This window comes from Scatophagus argus, chromosome 14 (assembly GCF_020382885.2).
Source record: "Scatophagus argus isolate fScaArg1 chromosome 14, fScaArg1.pri, whole genome shotgun sequence".
NCBI lineage: Eukaryota > Metazoa > Chordata > Actinopteri > Scatophagidae > Scatophagus > Scatophagus argus.
In genome coordinates this window covers 10,119,653-10,139,379 of record NC_058506.1, presented here as the reverse complement: position 1 = coordinate 10,139,379, position 19,727 = coordinate 10,119,653, and the positions used below count along the sequence as shown (strand labels likewise).

At 41.4% G+C, this 19,727-nt stretch overlaps 1 protein-coding gene across 1 annotated transcript; it reads left to right on the top strand.

Annotated features, from left to right (window-relative positions):
• Positions 1 to 938: 938 nt before the first annotated feature.
• LOC124071106 (voltage-gated potassium channel subunit beta-2-like) lies at positions 939 to 19,048 on the top strand. The gene is made up of 14 exons (XM_046411542.1): positions 939 to 2,481; positions 12,406 to 12,449; positions 12,537 to 12,574; positions 12,875 to 12,954; positions 13,115 to 13,159; positions 13,584 to 13,628; positions 13,731 to 13,774; positions 15,197 to 15,283; positions 15,460 to 15,545; positions 15,664 to 15,784; positions 15,878 to 15,972; positions 16,116 to 16,236; positions 16,716 to 16,804; positions 16,956 to 19,048. The coding sequence occupies exons 1-14, from the start codon at positions 2,147 to 2,149 to the stop codon at positions 17,043 to 17,045; spliced, it is 1,320 nt and encodes a 439-aa protein (XP_046267498.1). The 5' UTR covers positions 939 to 2,146; the 3' UTR covers positions 17,046 to 19,048.
• Positions 19,049 to 19,727: the final 679 nt, after the last annotated feature.

Sequence of the window (19,727 nt, the reverse complement as noted above, 5' to 3'; positions counted from 1 at the left end):
GTTTTCTTTCTGCCCATACAACTGGAAACTTACCCATCCCAAATTGCACTGAATAGCTCTTTGAAAAAAAAAAAGGAAAGAGCTGATTGCCAACTTGAAGTTACATTCTGCTGGCAGCTGACTGCCATGCAATCTGCTCTGGAGTCATCCCGGGGAGTGCAGAGTGCTGTAAAGCAAGATTTAATTAGACACAACCACTGGGAGCAAATTGACAGAAATGATGAATGTTTGTGTGCTTGCACGTCTGCATTTTTTATTTGTACAAGGCAGGTAATTTTGCAGATTGTCCTGCTGTGTAGTGTGAAACTTTTTTTGTTGGATTGACAGCCTTCTGTAAGGATATGGCAGCAGGACTTCAGACTGTAAACACAGCCTTGAATGAAGTCTCATCATTGCCTGACCACCAAATGACACATCAGCTTTCTTTCAAAACGATGTGATGTGATGCACTGTGATATGATATGCCATGCTACGCTATGTTATGATGTGATGGTGACTGAGAAGTCATGCATCTGCTCTTCGTTTTGAGATGATGATGAAGATACAGTATTGCAGTTTGGGTGATTGACAATACAGATATACAGTGGAAAAACATGGGTGTGGTAGAAAGATAAGAGGGATTCCTGCACATGAAACAGGAGCTCTGGCGGTTTAAAGTCGACCTTAAGTGGAAACTGAATTAAGTGGAAATTGTATTTTTTAATTACAATTATTACGTTAAACCCCAACAGCGTGTGTTTAAGCTCCACTAACATAATGTGACGATGTGATGAGAAGTGTGTACACCAGTGTGATGAAAAATGTAGAGATCACACCCGAGAGAGAGAGAGAGAGAGAGAGAGAGAGAGAGAGAGAGAGAGGGAGAGAGAGAGAGTGAGAGAGAGAGAGAGAGGGAGAGAGAGAGAGTGAGAGAGCATCTTGAAAACCCCCACATTGCTTGTGTGTCGTGAAGATTTTTTGGAGCTTCTGTTGTGGGAAAAAAACCCAGAAAGAACAAAAAGGAAGTCCGATCTGACAAAAAAACCACGATGTGATGAAGGAGACTCGAGAGGCGGCATCGTGCGTTTTGAAATGTCCGCTGCAGCTGATTTTTGGGCCAGTATGCCGGCATTTTTTTCAAATCCGAACACCGAGAGATTTTGCCGAATAACAGGAGACCTGCACAGCTGCTGCTGCTGCCGGTACGTGAACGACTTCACACGCTGAAGGTAATAATAATAATAAAAAAACACGGCTCGGTGTTTGCGCTTGAATTTATTTCTTTTGCCCCCTCCTGTCTCTTTCTCTCTCGCTCGCTTTCTGTTGCATCAATTTGATGCTGCGTGAGGCTGCTGGGCGATGATGCATCTGTGGGGTTTGACTGTGTGAATTCGCATCCCATCAAGTCTGTTTACCCAGCTCGGACTGCTCTCCTCGGCAATGTGAATTCGAGCAATTAAGCCAGTTTGTGCTGAGACACCTTGTGACGGGAAGAAAAAGAGAAAGAAGAAGCAAAATGCCTTATTTCAACGCGAGGTGCGAGGATGCCTGTAGCTGTGATTGTGCCATTGCTGCGGCACACTCCGGAGCTCCTCAGCTCAAGGCAGACACAACTAACCTCAGCTGAACAGGAGACAGCAAGCTATCAGGTGCTTTACCACCCAACGTAAGCCATACGAGTCCGTGCATGCATGTGTGGAAAAGGCCGAACTGCTGACACCCTCCAGGGAGGCCATCTATTGCACTGAGGTTTTCCCCAAAATCTGCCACATCCCCAAACCCGTCTGAGGACTGCTGCGAGCTTACAAGCTTCCTGATGATTTTTGGAGAACAGCCCTGATGCATCTTGTGAGTGTGAAAACTCTAAGAGCTTTTTGCCAGGTTTGCATCAACAGACAGGAGACAGAGCAGACGGTAACTCTGTGTGTGTCATGTTAGATGCTGGACTCTTGCCTGCTCCCTCCAACTCTCAGCCAAAAGCTCTGACCTGCCCTGTCTGAGCCTTTTGTATGAGCATCGCTGCTTTGCCACAAGAGCACAACGGGGGAAACAGTATCAAGCAGCACCAACAGTTTACAGACCTTATTGCTTGTGTGACTTCCTAAAGAGCCCCCTCACCCCTACCCTGTCTCTGTCAAAGTAAGAGACACCAGAAACCAGGGTCAGGATGCAGGTGTCTTTTGCCTGCACTGAGCACAACCTCAAGAGTCGCAGTGAGGACCGACTTTGTGGCCTTCGCACTGCTCCACCTCCTGGAGGAAGCAGTGGAGGAGTAGGGGGAGGAGGAGGTGGCGGTGGTGGAGGAGGAGGAGGAGGAGGAAGTGGCGGTGGTGGTAGTGGAGGTGGTGGTGGAGGAGGTGGTGGTGGTGGACAAGGTAGTAATGGCAACTACATCTCCCAAGGCTCAGTCAAGACCAGGGAGGGGTCCGGTTCCCGTCAGGCCCCACAGGGCCATGCCCACATGAAGGAGGCCATCGGGCGCCACACCAATATGAAGTACAGGTGAGTATGGGGATCAGGAGCTTGAGCTTCAGGGGGCAGAGGGTTAATTCCCATCAGAGGGATGGTTTTCATTTCACTTTGATTATTACGGCCTTTGACCTCCAGATTGTCTCACAGCTATTACTATCATAATGAGCATCTGTGGCAAACTCTGCTCAAGTGATGTGATCGGCCCCCCTCTCATCATCTCTCAGCCAGGCTTCCTTTTATTCCTGTTTCTGTCGATATGTTTTGTTTATATGCAAGGTGAACTTAAGGTTAGCTTAAGTTGTCACCAGTGTGCATTCTGTAACGTACTGTGCCGGCTGCCTACATACCCATTAACAAGGTTGAAAAGCACCTCAGTGAGTGCACAGACAGCAGTGATTTTACTGACAATGTAAAAATCTGACATTTACTCGAAAAATGCTTACACTGATGGATATAAAAATGCTTATATAATCCATACCAACCAGCCACAATGTTATCACAGCATAACAGACATTATGCATATCGAAGTATCTCCCATAAGCTCATATGTTTTATGCAGACTTTGCCCTGGTCTGTTGCCCTTCACCACAGATTAATGAAAAACCTCCAATAACAGCTTACCTAAAAGTGCCTTAGGACACACCAGATCCCCTTTGAGGTTTTAAAAGCATTTAATTTTCATAATATATTGGTGCAGCACAGTATCTATCTGAGTCATAATGTAGAGGGGAAACAGACCAGATAAACAGCAAGAAAAGAAAGGAGAAGATTTTTTTTCTCTTTTAGTTTCTGGCACAGAATCAGTCAGTCAGTTCACCTTGATGGATTAGAGTTTCGGCTTGACAAGGACAGCTGTGCATGCAGCCTGCACTCACAGAGGGGTCCTCAGAGCTGTGGAAAACAATGCACATCGATGCAAATATGCATTTACAGAGAAACGCCATCCATGATGTCTAAGACTGCAACCTCATACCGCTTGTGTCGTTCATTTAGTCAAATGCAATAACTAGGAGGAGAGTTTTAATGACCTGTTTTCCTGGTAATCAGGTTGATTGAATTGCTGCCATTCTCTTCAGTCAATTTAGTTTTCTTAATAGGATGTTTAAAAAGGGAATGAGGCACAAGATGAAACCTGGATATCTCCACTACCCTTTTTTTTGGTCTTTCTTGAGAACTGCATGCGTACTCCTGATTGGTTGGGATTATTCTGGTTGCTTTGCTGCCTCAGGAAAAGTGTCACTAATAAGGAGTGCAGCAGCACAATAAGTCTATACAGCATATGGCCAGCTCCATTCGCCAGGGGCAACACCCCAGGCAATGCCTTTAGTTTTTGTCCGTCTTTTTTCCTAATCAGCCTATGCTGCCGTCGCTTATCAGTCCCTTCAGCAACTGAGTCTGCTCAACGCCCCTCCACCCGGCCACAGAGTGTGATCATGGCAGCGCAGTGGTAACACATACTCCATTTTACACTGCAGACACAGCCAGATTGTCAGGAAGAAACAGAAACGTTCAAAAAACATGCCCACATGCTGTATCGTGAATGTCAGAGATTTCTTGACACAGTGATGATTGAAGCCAAATGAATGCCACAATGGAGCAGAAGTGAGCAGTGATTTGGATTTCATCCGTGTTCCGTTTTCCACATGGCACCTATCGTTACCACTATTTTCCCTGTCTGACTGCATGTTTTCTGATCCCTCCCGCTATCTCATTAACCTGAGTATTCATCACTCACCGGCAGGTCGCAGACAATGGCATCTGCTGCCAGTTATCGCTCCCATGGGCCTTTGCTGTCACCCCCCTGCCCCAGCTCTCTCTCCCTTGGTCTCCCTTCTTTGATCAAACCTTCTCAATTTCTGCTCATTTTCTTTAAAATGCCATAGTGGACACTGATGCTTACAGCAGCATTTAAAATGTATGTGCGGTCTATAAGATAAGGGGAAAAGTGCAAGGTAATCAATGTACAAACAATGTAAACAACAGAAAAAGAGCCAGTCAGGCATGTTTTACATTTACTGCAATTTGTGTCTCCAGAGAAAACCTGATTCATCAGTATCAATATTTCAACATTGTTTTTCAGCCTTTGACATATTGGATTGCTCAGCGTGTGATTACAGTAACTGTGAAACCTTTGGACCAATTTGTCCAGGACAACTGAAACAGTCACATAAGCACATAGGAGGGTTGCGCAATACTACCAAAATCTCATATATTGTGACATTTCATATCCAGGTAATAATACATATCACAATATGACACATTTTCTGTAAATCGGGTAATAGAGGTCAGCGGTTGAGTCTGTGGAATTATTTGCAAAGTGCAGTTTTCTGGTCAAACTTTTCATACTCAAACCGTGTCCATGTGGCAGAAGCTTTTAGGTACGACAGGTGGGAGTTTTCTCCTGTTTGGATTTACCCTGCACTGTGACATGTTGCCTCCGTATTTGTTAGTGTTGCCTTCATTCAAATTTCCTGCCTGCATCAGTGCTGTACGGAAGACCTTGAAGTGTGTCCAAATGTTGAAAAATAGTACCTTAAAGAGTGCGACATGACAAAATAAACAATAGAGCACAACATGAAACGATGAAACAACGTTTTTCTGTTGTCACTTGATATGTATCATCATATTGCACAGCTGTAGCATATAGTTAAACCTGAACACGCAATTTCTGTTCATATAACTGTTGGATATTTTAAACGTTTAGAAGAAAAAAGCAGTGACACCGTGTTTTTTTGTGAGAAGCCACACAGGAAAAGTTCTGTCACTCAGCAAATTGGCCATTTCTATGACAACCAGGCCCTCTCTGTTCACCAACAGCAGGTCAGGTGTATTTACAGCACAGATTATTGTGGCTCTGTTGGACATTTCTCATGGAAGTTTTTTAGTTTTTTTAATCTAATGTTCACAAGACACACTGTGTCAGTTGCAGGCAACTGGATGTTAACTGTCTCATTCATGAGCGACAGGAGGCAAATGTTAGGGAAACTAGACATTTAAGTAAATTTTGGTCTTGGCTTCTAGAACGACTTCAGTGACAACAGGAAAGACAGGAATGAGTTCGGGGACGACGACACGTGAATGCCATCCTGCTGTTTCTAAATCCAACATTTTGGCTCTGTGCCGTGATTTTTCCCCACAATCTGTCAAAGCAATAGTTCATTTGACAGATTGGAAATACATTTATTGGCTTTGTGGCAGAGAGTGAGATGAGAAGATTATGTCCATGTTCGTATGCTAAATATGAAGCTACAGCATATGGCCGGTTAGCCTAGCACAGAAACAGGAAACAGGGAGTGTGTGCCAGGATGCTGGTTGGAAGTGACAAACTGTAACATGTGAATTTGCGAGCTATAGGTGGATTTTATTGGACAGATCAAGGCTTGTTGTCTACCCCTGCTTCTGGTCTTGATGTTAAGCTAAGCTAACTGGCTGCTGCGGATCACTTTATATTTAATGAACAGATGTGACAGTGGTTGCCTCATCGAATTACTCCCTTAACAGTTCAATGGCCTTAGGTAGACCAACAGGTCTGTATTTAAACTATTTATATACTGTTTACTGGACAGTTAAACCAAATAACAAATGAAAAAATGTCCAGTGTTTGAAGTGTCCTGACATTCAGCTGTGCAGAGAGGTGTTGCTCTCTAACCGAGTGCACTTGAACAGTGAGTTTCGAAAGCCTGAACTCTCAGCAGCTGATGAAGTGATGATGGAGTCGCTGGTACTGATGAACAACCCTGTCCAGTTTTATAGATATATTGTGGTCCTTTATTGCTGTGAGTCAGTGATGCAGCCCCAGTCTTATAACTCTCATAATATGACCATTGTAATAGCTACCCTTTTCTACACACAGTGACTTCACAGCCCCAGCTTGTTAATTTGAACCCAGACTATTTACTGTAAGTAATGTGGTTTTGGAGTTGCCTCATGCATTAAACTCTGGAAAGCTGTGGAAAAATTAGCAAGTACTTCCCACTTTGGTAAAGCCCTGTGGACGTCACATGTATTTAACTTGTAATGAATCCCAAAACAGTGATAAAATATGGACTTCACAGAGTGGAGTCATGATGAATAATAATTAAGTGACAATTAAGTAATTGGGCCTCATAGTGTTATCGTGATAAACAATCCCTGGAAACAGTTTGCATAGCAGGGAGGAGAACAAGACTGCATCCTGCAACAACCTTGACCTTCAACTCTCTCTCGCTCTCACTCTCTCTGGATTTTTGAGTTTCCAGTTGACTGAACGTATTACTGGCATCACTTTGAGGTCCTGCAAGAAGTTTTAGGCGAAGTCACGCTGCGGCTTCACTTGCTTGATTTCACTCTGGCTCATAACCAAAATATATCCAAAGCGTGGTGTGTTTTTGGCTGCAAAAATTCACAAATACCGTTTCATCTGCCACTCACTAATATATGAATATAAATTACATAATAGTACATTATTTTAACAATCACTGTTCGTGCTCCTGCATGTTGGAAACCATCAATGGATTATAAAATCTGAGCGCAGAAAAGTGCATAAGGCAGACAAGTTAATCTTTTCCAAATGTGGACTGACTGCAGGGTCAGTGATGTTTAACGAGGCTTACGTTTGTCGATATTTTGAAGTATTTTGCTCATTCCGAGCTGTGAACATCATAATCAGAGCCAGAAAATCCATGTCACGTCTTCTGAATGGGCCGTCTAAGCCTGAAAGTCAAAGTCTGATATTGTCTTCTGGCGGAGACAAAGTCATCTTTGCATGTCATTACTACAGAGCAGAAACACAGCCAAGATTCTCCACAGGTCCTGGACAAGTATCAGAATAATTAAATAGATGACATAAATTTAAGATCTTTTAAGAATATCTCAAAATCATAAAGGTTTCTGGAGTCTTGGTTCCTTGTAAACAACCCAACTGGCAGAACAAATGTTGGTATTGTACCTTGCAAACCGCAGATATGTTGAAACTATAAACTATATCATATTAAAATATATTTTATATTTTATGTTGTGACAACACTGTGCTTAAGGACTGGTTAGGTTTATGCATGCAAATTGCGTGATAAGGGAAAGATCATGTTTTGCCTGAAAATATGCAGTTTTGATGTCAGCAGCAAAATGTCTTGACATCTCATGAAAAATATTTGGCTTTGGAGTGGTCTCCGTCTCAACGACCATCCCTCCTCCTCCTGTAGAAAAAGTCAGCTAGTGTGATCCTAATCTGAGCATAATTTGCTGCGTATTGAAGAAATGGTCACATGATACGTACAACATGTTCGTGTTTTGCTGAAACCTGTAATGCCAGCATTTTATTCCTGCTACTGGGCGAATGGTGGAACTGTGAACACTCCAGAAGTCATTTTTAGTATCTTTACAAAGTTACTACGTAATTCATTGTTGCAAATGATCAAAGTTGTTGATATTGTAAATCAGTAAAACTAGGAAAATTGATACTCAAGAACATTTCAGCAAATGCATTTAATCATTTCAAACTTTCTTTAGTCTTTATTTATGAGGCATCAGAGCAGGAACCTGACATATCACTCCAAAGTTCAACTTCATCCCTCTCTCAACAGACATAGAAACAAGTCAGCAGGTAGCAGCGCAGTGCAGTGACCTTTTCAACCACTTTCCAACCGCACACGACGAGACAACTCAAAGTTCAAACTGTTCAAACTTGTATTGTTTTGTCACATTTTACACACAGTAGCCCTTCAAAACATAACCAGTGGAGTCCAGCATACATTGTCATGTCCAGGCCCAAACGCTGAATATAAAAACAGACGCTTCACACAAATATATAAAGGTTCACCATCTTAATGTCAGCTGGTGTGATCTCTCTCTCTGACCACTGTTAGAGTGTAAGCTGTCGGTACGCAACATTGAAGGAGAGCAGCTGAGTTTGTGAGTCACACGCACACACGCACACACACCCTGTTTGCTCCGCTCACAGCATGCGTATTTTATAATTAGAACAGACCCACTTTCCTAACTGTTTTAACATAACTGAATTAAAAACATCACATTACATGAAAAATCTGTTGTTCAGCCTGATTCATTAATAACAGCTGAAGTGAGAATTAGAGCGCAGTCAGAGTCACACTGGGCTCGCTGGGCTGCTGTCTCTCAGAGTTAAAGAGTCGCTTCACACGAAAATACATTTTCTCTCTCACGGTGGTGTGGAGTATTGCAGATGGTTCTTGTTTTGTTGGTCTGCCTCTAGCCCAATACAATAGAAGTGAATTGGATTTTGTTTGTGGTTCTCACAGTTCATTTTCTTCTTTAAATTCAGCAGCAGAAAGGACGTCCCAGATACTCTGGATACTCTTCAGATCTCACTGTTCCGAAACTTTCTACCAAACAAATAGCCCCTTCAAGAACTCTTAACAGGTCTTATAGAAAACAGATGTGGGTGTTCAATTTGAAAGTATTTTGTCAGTGTTGTAAGCACCACAAGTAAAAACCCACTCACCCCCACTGTGTCGAGGAAGAGGCAGAAAACATCTGCATGAGTGAGGAAAATATGTTCTTTGTAATGTTGAGCTGAACTGACCCTTTAAAACCCTGAAATGGTGAATACAGCGTAATTGAAAGAGAAAAGACAGAACAGAAGAGAAGAGACCACACACACACACACACACAGACGCACTGAGTGTTATTAATATCTAGGTGTGCTTCCCCCTGGAGAAAGGCCTGCTCAGCATGTGTGTGGCATTTTATGACAACTGCAGGAAAAAAACTCATCATTTGCACCTAACCATCTGTATATCGTGTGTTCCTCCTATCTCAGGTGAAAACTAACTGTAAATGTCAGCACAGGTTAAAATGCTGACTACACCATGACAGAGCACCTGTGTGCCTTGTCTCTCTTCTCCATTAATATTGTTTGGAAAGCCAGCCAGGCCAAGCATAATTGTCTTGTTTGGGGTTCATGATTTATGGCAAGAGAGAGCAGAAAGAGAAAACAGCCACACTCATAAAGGCTACAGAAAAGCATCTGTGTTTCTGTGAGCTCACGAGTGCATTCATGCATGACCGTATGTAGATCTGTGCCTTCGCTGGAGTCTAATTTCCCATCAAGCGTGAATATGCACGTGGACGCATTGACGAGTCCCACTTAAGCTCGCACAATATAGATTTCAGTCAGTTTTCACATTAGATCTGGTGGATCCATGTCAAATAAAATATAGGCCGAGCGTCTGCATACACGCATGTGAGAGAGAGAGGCAGAAAGAGAGAGTGGGAGAGACTGTCACGAAGGAGATAGTGAGAGGAAAGAGAGAGCATGTGTCTCTCCAGACTCACTGATAGTAATTTAGCAGACTGCAGCACTGCAGAGAGCGGTGGAGTTGAGAGCAGGGAGGGGGCGGCCAGTTGTCACACAGAGAAACAATGACATCCACCATTGCCCAGAAACAAAACAGAAAATCCAACCTGTATTCTGTTTGCCAAAGCAGTCGTGAAATTCACTCAGTAAAACGTTCAAGTTCCCCATTTACTCCTGTTACGACGTGCTCGTACGTGGTGTCATTCGAAATTGTTGGTCTGTCAGCTACCGTCAGCTTATTTTCCATCTTCAAAAAGCACCGAGAAAATAAGCATGATGAAACAGAAAGAGAGCATTTGTGTAACAGTTGTGGATGCTAGTGGGAGCCTGACATTCTCCTAATGCTGACTCATGTTTAGCTGTTGCATTTTCTCCGTTTTCTCGTTATGGTACGATTGGTTAAGTATGGAAAGAAGGTGTACTCTCGTGTGACTAAAGTGGAAAAAAAAAAAAATCACAGTTAGATTTAGGCTTTTATTAATGCAATGAATTCACATTTATTACCAGTGCAAGATAGCCTCAGGCTAATAACAGGCTTTTCATACACAGTTCTAAACACGTAAAACATCCAGTCTGCTGAATATATTGGGATTTTTTTTAAAACTTAATGCAATATTCATCTTCAAAAAGGGTCCAATTTACAAGCGCATTTGCGTCATTTGTATGCTTTCAGTGTGCAGACGCAGTAGTTATCTTGCAGGTGATATTGAGCCCTAAATGCTGCTATTTTTGATGAATTTCAAGCCTCTCTTTCTGCTGGGAAGCTGAGTAAAGCTGTTTCAGTGAGCAGGGAATATTTTTGGGATGCTGTTACTGGTTCAACCTCATTTAACACTGTTGGACAAAAATTTTCCTTGAACTTCCTCTGACTGAAGTTGAGTCAAAAAGGCATAAATTGATGGATGTCACCAAAAAAATGCCAGTAAAAGAAGAAAAAAAAAGGATTTGTTTTTTAAAAGGCTTTAGAAAAAGTCTCTGAAGTGTGTTTTCTCCCATGTGCCTCATTTATATTTACTCCCAGTGTTCAAAGTGTCTGTCAGCATGTGAGAAAAGGCAGAGCTGTCATTGGTTGACAAACGGTGAACCAGAACCAGATTACTATACAAGGAACCATCAACATCAAAACCCACTGACACTTTTTCCCTCCTGACCTTCCACCTGTGTGCTGTTTTGACAGAGCTTTACAGAAATGACACAAACAATATGCGTCTCACACCAACATGCAGCACACACATGAACTCCCCCACAAAGCGAACGCTTGCACATTGTCACAGACACAAATGCTTACATATGCAGGAATCTAAAAATAGTTTAAGGTCAGGAATTATAAATAGACTGGGCAAAATAAAAGCAGGACTCGCTGGACTGAGTCGAAATGCTCTGACAGTCTGTCTTTCTGCATTTGGTTATTTGTGGCGGACACAGGAAGGCGGGCAGGCAGACAGGCAGAGAGGGGAGAGGCGCTGGAGATGAAAAGACGGCGAGCAGCGAGTTGCACTGCAGTTCTGCTGCCTCTCCAGCTGGCTCCCCGGCTAATTAGAATGGGGGAGAGCGTGCATGGAGGAGGAGAGCGAGCATGAAGCCCGCACCATTTTCAGCTGTACATGCTCCTGTGGTCAGAAATGCAACTCTCTGCTGTTCCCTGCTCGCCCTTCAAAATTCAGTTGTCTGGATAATCAGATGTGGCATGTTAGGTAATGGACTCCTCTTTAGCTTATGGAACATTTTGGGCCATTTACCGTGCAGACCGGAGAAGCTTTTGCCTTGACTCCATATCTGAGCTGAGCTCTGTTCCCTCAGGCTGTTTCACTGACCCAATGTAATACAGTGAACTGTTAACACAGGAGGGATTAAAAGGTCAATTGTTCCGAAATAATTAGACACAGGCAGTAATTTAACTACAGGCCAGAAAGACTAAGTCAGCAGCAGTGGAGTAGGAAGGATTCATGTCCACAAACGCTACAGAAAGAAGTTAGTGTTTTTATCTTTACTGTTTCATATTCATACATCATATTTACTTTCTGTCGTCGCATGTTAATGATCCAAGTAAGACTGAGTATTTTTTGTTGTCAGTATCCTTAAAAACCAAACTCCTTTAATGTGAGTCAAAGTAGCATCACCACACTGTTGTAATGATTTAGTACTGCTGTATCAAAGTATTGGCTGTAAAATCTACTCTATGTAAATGCACTATTCAGACATACAGTATATTGTATTATCGATGTTGCTACGACATTTGAATGTTTTTAACTACTTTACAAGCCAGGGAAGTTAATGATGCTTCTTATTTTAAAAGATAATCAATTTTCTTTTTAGAAAATCTTAATTTGTAAATGAACTAGTAACCACAGTCATGTAACTGCAGCGGAGAAAGAACAATATTTGCCTCGGAAATTTAGAAAATAGCATAAAAGGAAACAAGTAACGAAGTCTTCTCATCATTAAGGGTTATTCTGCTCTTTTCTTGTCACTCACACACATCAGTGTACTTGTACTGTAAGATGGGATCTCGTGTGTGACTGAGTGTGCAAATGCACAAATGCATCTCGAGGTCCCCACACATCCATCATACTGTCTCTTCCCGTTGTTTATTTCTGATCTTCATAGACCTTTTTTTTTATTTATTTATTTTTTTTCCACAGGAACCTGGGGAAGTCAGGCCTTCGTGTTTCCTGCCTCGGGTTAGGTGAGTTGGTTTGAAGGCAGGAAAATATTCCTCACTGTTTCAACCCCTCATACAAAAACAAATGTCTCTGTCTCTGCTCTGGTTCAGGCACCTGGGTGACATTTGGATCACAGATCTCTGATGAGGTGAGAATTCTTCTGTTTCTCTCTGTTTGTCTGAGAAGTCGATTACCAAGCATGATCGCTCATGTTGCTTTTGTGGAAAACACGCTGCCCTATGAGTTCAAATCTCAGTATTTTCAATTATAGACATTTTTCAAAATCCCACAGACCTGATTCCTGGAAACTACAGTAGCATGGTGAGATATGAGATATTATATCTGCTGTGGTATCCTCCTTGTGTAGTGCCCTTCACGGATGACCTGCGGGTAATTGAAATTTATCTTTCGTTTACCTCTCTCAATCTCAGTTTTTGTGTTTCCCCAGATGGCTGCGAACCTGATGACCATAGCTTATGAGAATGGAGTGAACCTGTTTGACACGGCAGAGGTGTACGCCTCTGGAAGGTCAGACTTTGAAGCACTGATTAAAACTTTTGCTGCTGTTGTCCTTCTTGTTTGTGTGTTCATACACTCAATAAACAACTAAGTGTGTGATTTAGTATTGTTGTGCACTCACCTGACGTCAGCATCAACCCACCACAGTAAAGGATGTTTTTCTCCACAGAGCGGAAATCACTTTAGGCAACATCATCAAGAAGAAAGGATGGAGGTGATATTATTCATTTTTCCAAAGTGACTCATGTGAAAAGCTTTCCGACTCTATTAGCTTTTGAAATTATTGTTTTGGAAATCTTAATAATCCCTAATAATACCTTGCTTTTCTGAAATGCACTGCATTTCTACATGTTTTTATTACTTTTGGAACAAGCATACCTCTAAAATATTTCAATTTATTTTGATACATGAGGAGCTTTAGCTTCAGAAAGACCATAAAATTATAAAAATATGAAAATAAACTCCCACATCAAAGAACATTCGGGAAATCGTTGATGTTTTTAATTTGGAAGAAATATTTATTTGGATAAATAAAAGAAAACTATGTGTTGTTGTGCTTTCATATTGTACAAAGTATTGGAAGTAGACATTAGAAGACTGAAGATTTTCTGCTCCTAACCCTCTTGTTTGCTTGTCAGGCGCTCAAGTTTTGTCATCACAACAAAGATCTACTGGGGAGGCCAGTAAGTAACAACACAAGAAGACTATTTTTTCCAACCAGAGTCCGTGTTTTCATTTGTCATTTCGGCCTAACATCAATAATACGCATTTTCATCACTCCACAGAGCGGAGACAGAGAGAGGACTCTCTAGAAAACACATCATTGAAGGTAGAGTATGAGAATTATAGCTGACCATGAGAAGGATATGAAGCTTGAGATCACCACTCAGTTCATGTAATATTACAGGTCAAATAAATTTATTTTTATTCACTGAACATACACTTAAAGATGAGTAAATAAATAAGGTTCACAAGTTTTTACATTTGCGAGTTGTGATCAATGAGTGTGATGAGGACAAGCACTGTTTGTCTCGCTCGGTTAAAGCCACGCCAAGTCCCACAGTAAATACATCAACATGCCTTAAAATCAAATAAATGGCTGTGTTTCGTAACAGCAAAGGAAAAAAAACAACTAAACTCCTTTGCAGGAGTTCATAGTTGTGAAGATACGTTAGCAAGAAATGAGGTGCATGATTTCAAGTATGAAGTATGAACATGCTAACTGAAGTCAGGGACAAAGAAAAACAAAAGGCGGTCAGATGAGGGAATGCAGAGAGGAAGCCTCAGTGCAAATAACATCTGTACTTTATTATTTTTCCAGTCATTTAATCAGCTTTCCTTCCCAAAAATAATGCTAAAGAAAGCTAAGAGGCTAATGGCCTCGTATATGGTCATCTTCTTTGTTTGTTTTGTAAGCAGTACGGCCTTGAGGTGACCATTTAGGAAGGAACTGAGAGGGCTGTTTGACTGTCATTGTCATGAGGCTTTTGATTTGAGGCCATTGCGTAATACATGAACTACGTGGACGGATGGTTCTAATATTTGGGCTCCATATTTCACTTCATTTGTGGTTTTAACATCTGCATGGAATTGCTAAAATAGCCAAGGTTGGAAAGTTGCAAAACAGGAGATATTGACCCAAAATGTTTGAGAAGTAGGAAATCTAGCATCAAATTTGAAGAACAGTACCTCCATCTTACTCTGCAGGAACATGCTGTGTTGCATGCAATCAACTTTTAGCCATGCTAGCTGTTTGACTGTATGAATGACAGTGATGGTCCGTTGGTCCAAACTAAAATATCTTAGCAACTCAGGTGGATTCTCATAAGGTTTTGTTCAGGTATTCAGAGAAGATGTATCCTGATGACTTTGGTGATGCTTTTCATCTAGTGCCATCACAAATCTGCCACCACATCAACTTCTCATCTGGCAAAATTTCAATTAGTCCAGCACTTTGGTTTATGGCCATTTATTTGCAAAGCAACATTCCAATCAGCTGTAATTGTACTCTGTCTTTAGTGCTAATTAAGAAATGTCCACATGTTGACACACTGAATGTGAGCATGGCAAACATGCATGCTAATCATCAGCATGTTAGAACTGTCTTTGTGACCATGTTAGCATTTAGTTCAAAGCACAGCCTTAGTGAAGCCTCATAGAGCTGCTAGCATGTCTGTAGGTTTGTGTCACAACACACCACAAAGAACAAACGGACAATGATGATGATTAATCATTGACCACTGTTTGACAGGTTTAAGAGGATCCTTATCAAGACTGCAACTAGATTATGTGGACATCGTCTTTGCCAACAGAAATGATGTCAACAGTCCAATGGAAGGTCAGTTGAAGATGTCTGCTGCCCTCTGACATCATTATGCACATATCATGTGGTAGTCACAGTGGTAATCAGGTGTGGATATATGTTGATATGTTTTATGTCTGCTACATGAAAAAAAACTACAAACAGTTGCATTGGAGTGATAAAAGAAATGTAATTTAAATATGATGTTGCAGAGATTGTACGGGCCATGACGTTTGTAATAAACCAGGGGATGGCCATGTACTGGGGAACCTCACGCTGGAGTGCCATGGAAATCATGGTGAATGCTGATCTCTCATTCAAAAAGTCTCCCTCTTCATGAAGGTAATGTTGTCAGCTTGCTGTATACATGCTGATTGGTAACCTTGGCATTTTGTTTCTGTCTGTTTGGCCACCAGGAGGCATACTCTGTGGCACGGCAGTTCAACCTGATACCACCTGTGTGTGAGCAGGCAGAGTATCACTATTTCCAGAGGGATAAAGTTGAGGTGCAGCTTCCTGAACTCTACCACAAGATCGGTCAGACATCCTCATATTCACAGCTATATTCATCTTTATTTTTTCCATTTATTTTATGTCATTTCAATGTCAATCCTTATTCCACTCTTTCAGGTGTTGGAGCAATGACCTGGTCTCCACTTGCTTGTGGATTAATCACGGGGAAGTACAGTGATGGTGTACCAGAGTGCTCCAGAGCAGCAATGAAGGTCAGTTTGATTTACCCGGCCCTCCTCTGGGATTTTTCTTGCTGAAAATCAGCCTCAGTGTAATTTTCTCCCCGATCAGTGGGGCACTGCAGTGTGAAATCAGTACTGTATCAATGCTTTTCTCCATTTTGCTCCTGGTGAAGGGATACCAGTGGCTGAAGGAGCGAGTGAACAGTGAGGAGGGTCGCAGGCAGCTCGCTAAAATCAAGGAGCTCCATCTACTGGCAGACAGACTGGGCTGCACTGCTGCACAGTTAGCCATAGGTACGACCCATGACTGTACGGTGCAGACACACAGAGATTTGTTCTTTGTTTATGTTATTGGTGTGTGACCAAAGGTTGAGATTAAACTGTTTTAAATTTGTATTTCTGTCAAATCTCACATATGTTTTGTCGCTGAGTCATAAAACTATTGATGTTTGTTCTCTTATTTTGCACATAAGATAGAAACGCTTTGATTGATCATACAAAGGGGAAGTTAGGCACCAGATCTGAGTGCTTAGTGCCAGTATGCAACCACAGATGTATTGTTTAGAAAGCATGGTTTGCCCACCATGTAACCCTACCTGTCTATTATTGAAATGTACTGATGTGAGATCACTGTCATGACACAGGTTTTCAAGCATATTTGGTAAACAGCTCTTAGGTCAGAATAGCTGCTTAACCATTTTTGATAAATGCAAGTTTATTTAGGCCATTAGACTGCCATCACTCAGTTTCACTGCTTTGCTTTCTGTTTACAGCCTGGTGTCTACGCAGTGAGGGAGTCAGCTCAGTACTTCTGGGTGTTTCTACTACAGACCAGCTGCTTGAGAACCTGGGTGCCCTTCGGGTAGATTTTTTCCTTCCTTTTTTCCTCCCACATCAGTGATTTTGCTTGACATACTGAATCACAGTTGTTTGTACCAACAGATTTTGCATGCAGTACCAAGCGTCACGAGTGATATTTAAAACTAATTGCCATCCTTCCTTCCTCCTTGCAGATTTTATCCCAAATGACCCCTCAAACCATTACCGAGATTGATGCCCTGCTGGGAAATAAGCCACACTCAAAGAAAGAGCTGCGTGCTTAAAGATGCAAATCCGAGTGACTGATGAAGATTGAAGAAGATGAGGAAGACAATGACATTGGGAAACATCGCTTTATGCTCTGCTGTATACTCAACAACTTGCATGTCCTCAGCAACATTATGCTTCCAGTATGTGCGCATATCCATTGTGCACAGTACATTATATCATGTATGAAAAAAAAGATCTCTCAATTGTGAAAAAAACAAAAAACAAACAAAAACAGGTCATATATTACTCACTGCCGATTGTTCACAGACTAATTATTTCTACAGAGGGGGAAGCTAAAGCTGGTTGGAGTGACAGGTCTCTGCCAAACACAGAGACCAAGAGAGGTTGATCTGTCAAAGCAGATTTGACTCTTTGTTAATCAAATGTTATAAAGTGGCGGGGAAAAAAAAATATTCCACCTCTGTGCTAAAATGCAACTTTACTGCGTGAACGGTGCTTTCATTGGACGTCTGATTCTGCTCCCCTCGCAGCTGCCTGTTATTCTGTATGATGTTTAGTACCCAGCAGCCAGAGAGCCAAAGGTTAGTACTCATGTGTCTAGCCTAACATTTCCCATAGTGTGCATGTGACTGGTCTGCCACGCTCACTGCTTTACAGGGTTGGGAACAATGGATTACTTGTAGAGTTGTTAATGTGGCCCGACTGTAGAAAAATAACCGTAATCCAGTCTGGTATAACTTGAAAAAAAAAAAAAAAAAGGACACATCACATGCTTTTCACAAACACATTTTAATTCACACTGAAATAGTGATTGATTTTGACAAAATATTACTTGAAATGAATGGGAAAATATTGCAGTGAATACATTGGCTTTTATATTATATGCATTATGTTAGTTATTGCAGTGTAAAAACTGGCAATTAGAATAGGATTCAGTAGTGGGTAAGATTTTGAAAGTAACCTTTCCCAACCCTGCTTCTTTCTCAGCAGCCTTTTTGCCTCCTCTGTTTGTAAACTGTGCGCATGTCCCTTTAAGAGAGAATAGCCCTAACAGGGTGTAAATGTGGCATGGCTTTTATGGCTTATGTAGATTTTGCAGTGCCCTTGTAAGCCATTGTTTTTTTGTTTGTTTGTTTTTTACTCTAAATGGTCTGGCAGTTTGATCCAGGATCTGTGCTGGTGGGCACTCTTGCTTTAAAGACTCTCTGCGTTCTGAAGACACAGCTGTGTGTCCATCTGACATATTAATCTTTGTATTGTCCTAAACTGTATCAAAGATGTTGACATCACGTTCAACGATGCCGTTCTTGTGGAGAGCATCTTTGTTCCTAAATCAGAGGTTTTGAGGCAGTTGGACTACATGGAAAGGTCACTGAGCATCTGACACAAAGATCTGGACACACTGTGGTGAACTAGTAGTTTTCAAATGATAGGACAAAAAAGAAAAATCAAGTTTATCAAATGTGATATTACTCTTGCCACAGGTCACTTGGGGTAAGATTTAGCAAATGTAATTTTTTGTGGAAGCCTAAAAATATAGCTTCTCTGCTCATTTCTCTGGGAGTTTTCTCTCTCGTGCTCTGTATAATTCGTTCCCTTGATTCTTGCACACATGCACAACTCATTTTATACTGTGCATTTCATGTCTATTCCCTTTAGTTTTGTATTGATTTCAGTACTTTGTAATGTGAAGGGGGGATTTGTTCCTTCTGTGATTTCCCATGAAAACAGCACTAATCTCCAGAGCAGTGGGTGTTTTGATACATGAAGTTGTTTTAGTTGGTACGAGGTTACATTGTACTGTAAATAGGCTTAGCTATTTGGCAGTGAGAAAACAAGATAAAAGGTTAAATATGTGAATCATGAAATGGTGAAGGAGCAACTGAATCGTTGCTCCCCTCTGTGACTCTGTGATGATGTACAGTTCGACTGAGTGTAGCTTACAGTGTACATAGATTCTTCAATCAAACTTTGAAAGTGTAACCTTGCCTGCATAACTTATATATTTTACTGTCTTGCAACAAAGAGAAGCCAAAAGAGAAGAAACTGCTCACACTGAATGTACCATGTCTGTCGCTCCAACCCGTCTTACCTAAAGGGATCAAGCACATGACGTGTTTTAAAGGTAGTTTCTTTTAGTGTTACACAAAAACCCACAGAGCTGTCACGTGCAGACATTTACACTGGCATTCAGACAGAAGGCGCTTCATGAACACATGCCAGTCTATATCAGAATGTGCTTCTACAAAGTCAGAAAAGATTTATTTATTTACTTATATTTATTTAAGTATTTCCTATTCACAACCTGAACATCCAGGCTAACCTGCAGTTATGTTGAATGTTAAATTTAGCTAACCTGCCATGTAAATATATGTTATTAATGAACAGAATATATTAAAACAGTCGATTTAGAACACAACTCTAACTGAATTATGCGCTATTACCCACAATGCAATGAGTTTTAGGACAGCAGTTTCAACCTCCTTTCTAACGTGTGCTCCCATGATGGTTTCCAGTTTCCTTGTGTACATATCATACAACATACCTCTGATGGACCCACTTAGATGCACAAAATTATAATTACACAACTATGATTTTTCAACATTTTTATGTGGACAGAAAGTAAAACAAGCAACAGTTCCTTGTTAGTTCCTTGAACCGCAGCTTTTTCCCGCTTTGATCGAACAGCCCCTAAAAAAAAACAGCCAATAAGCACAGACACCAGCAGAAAAACA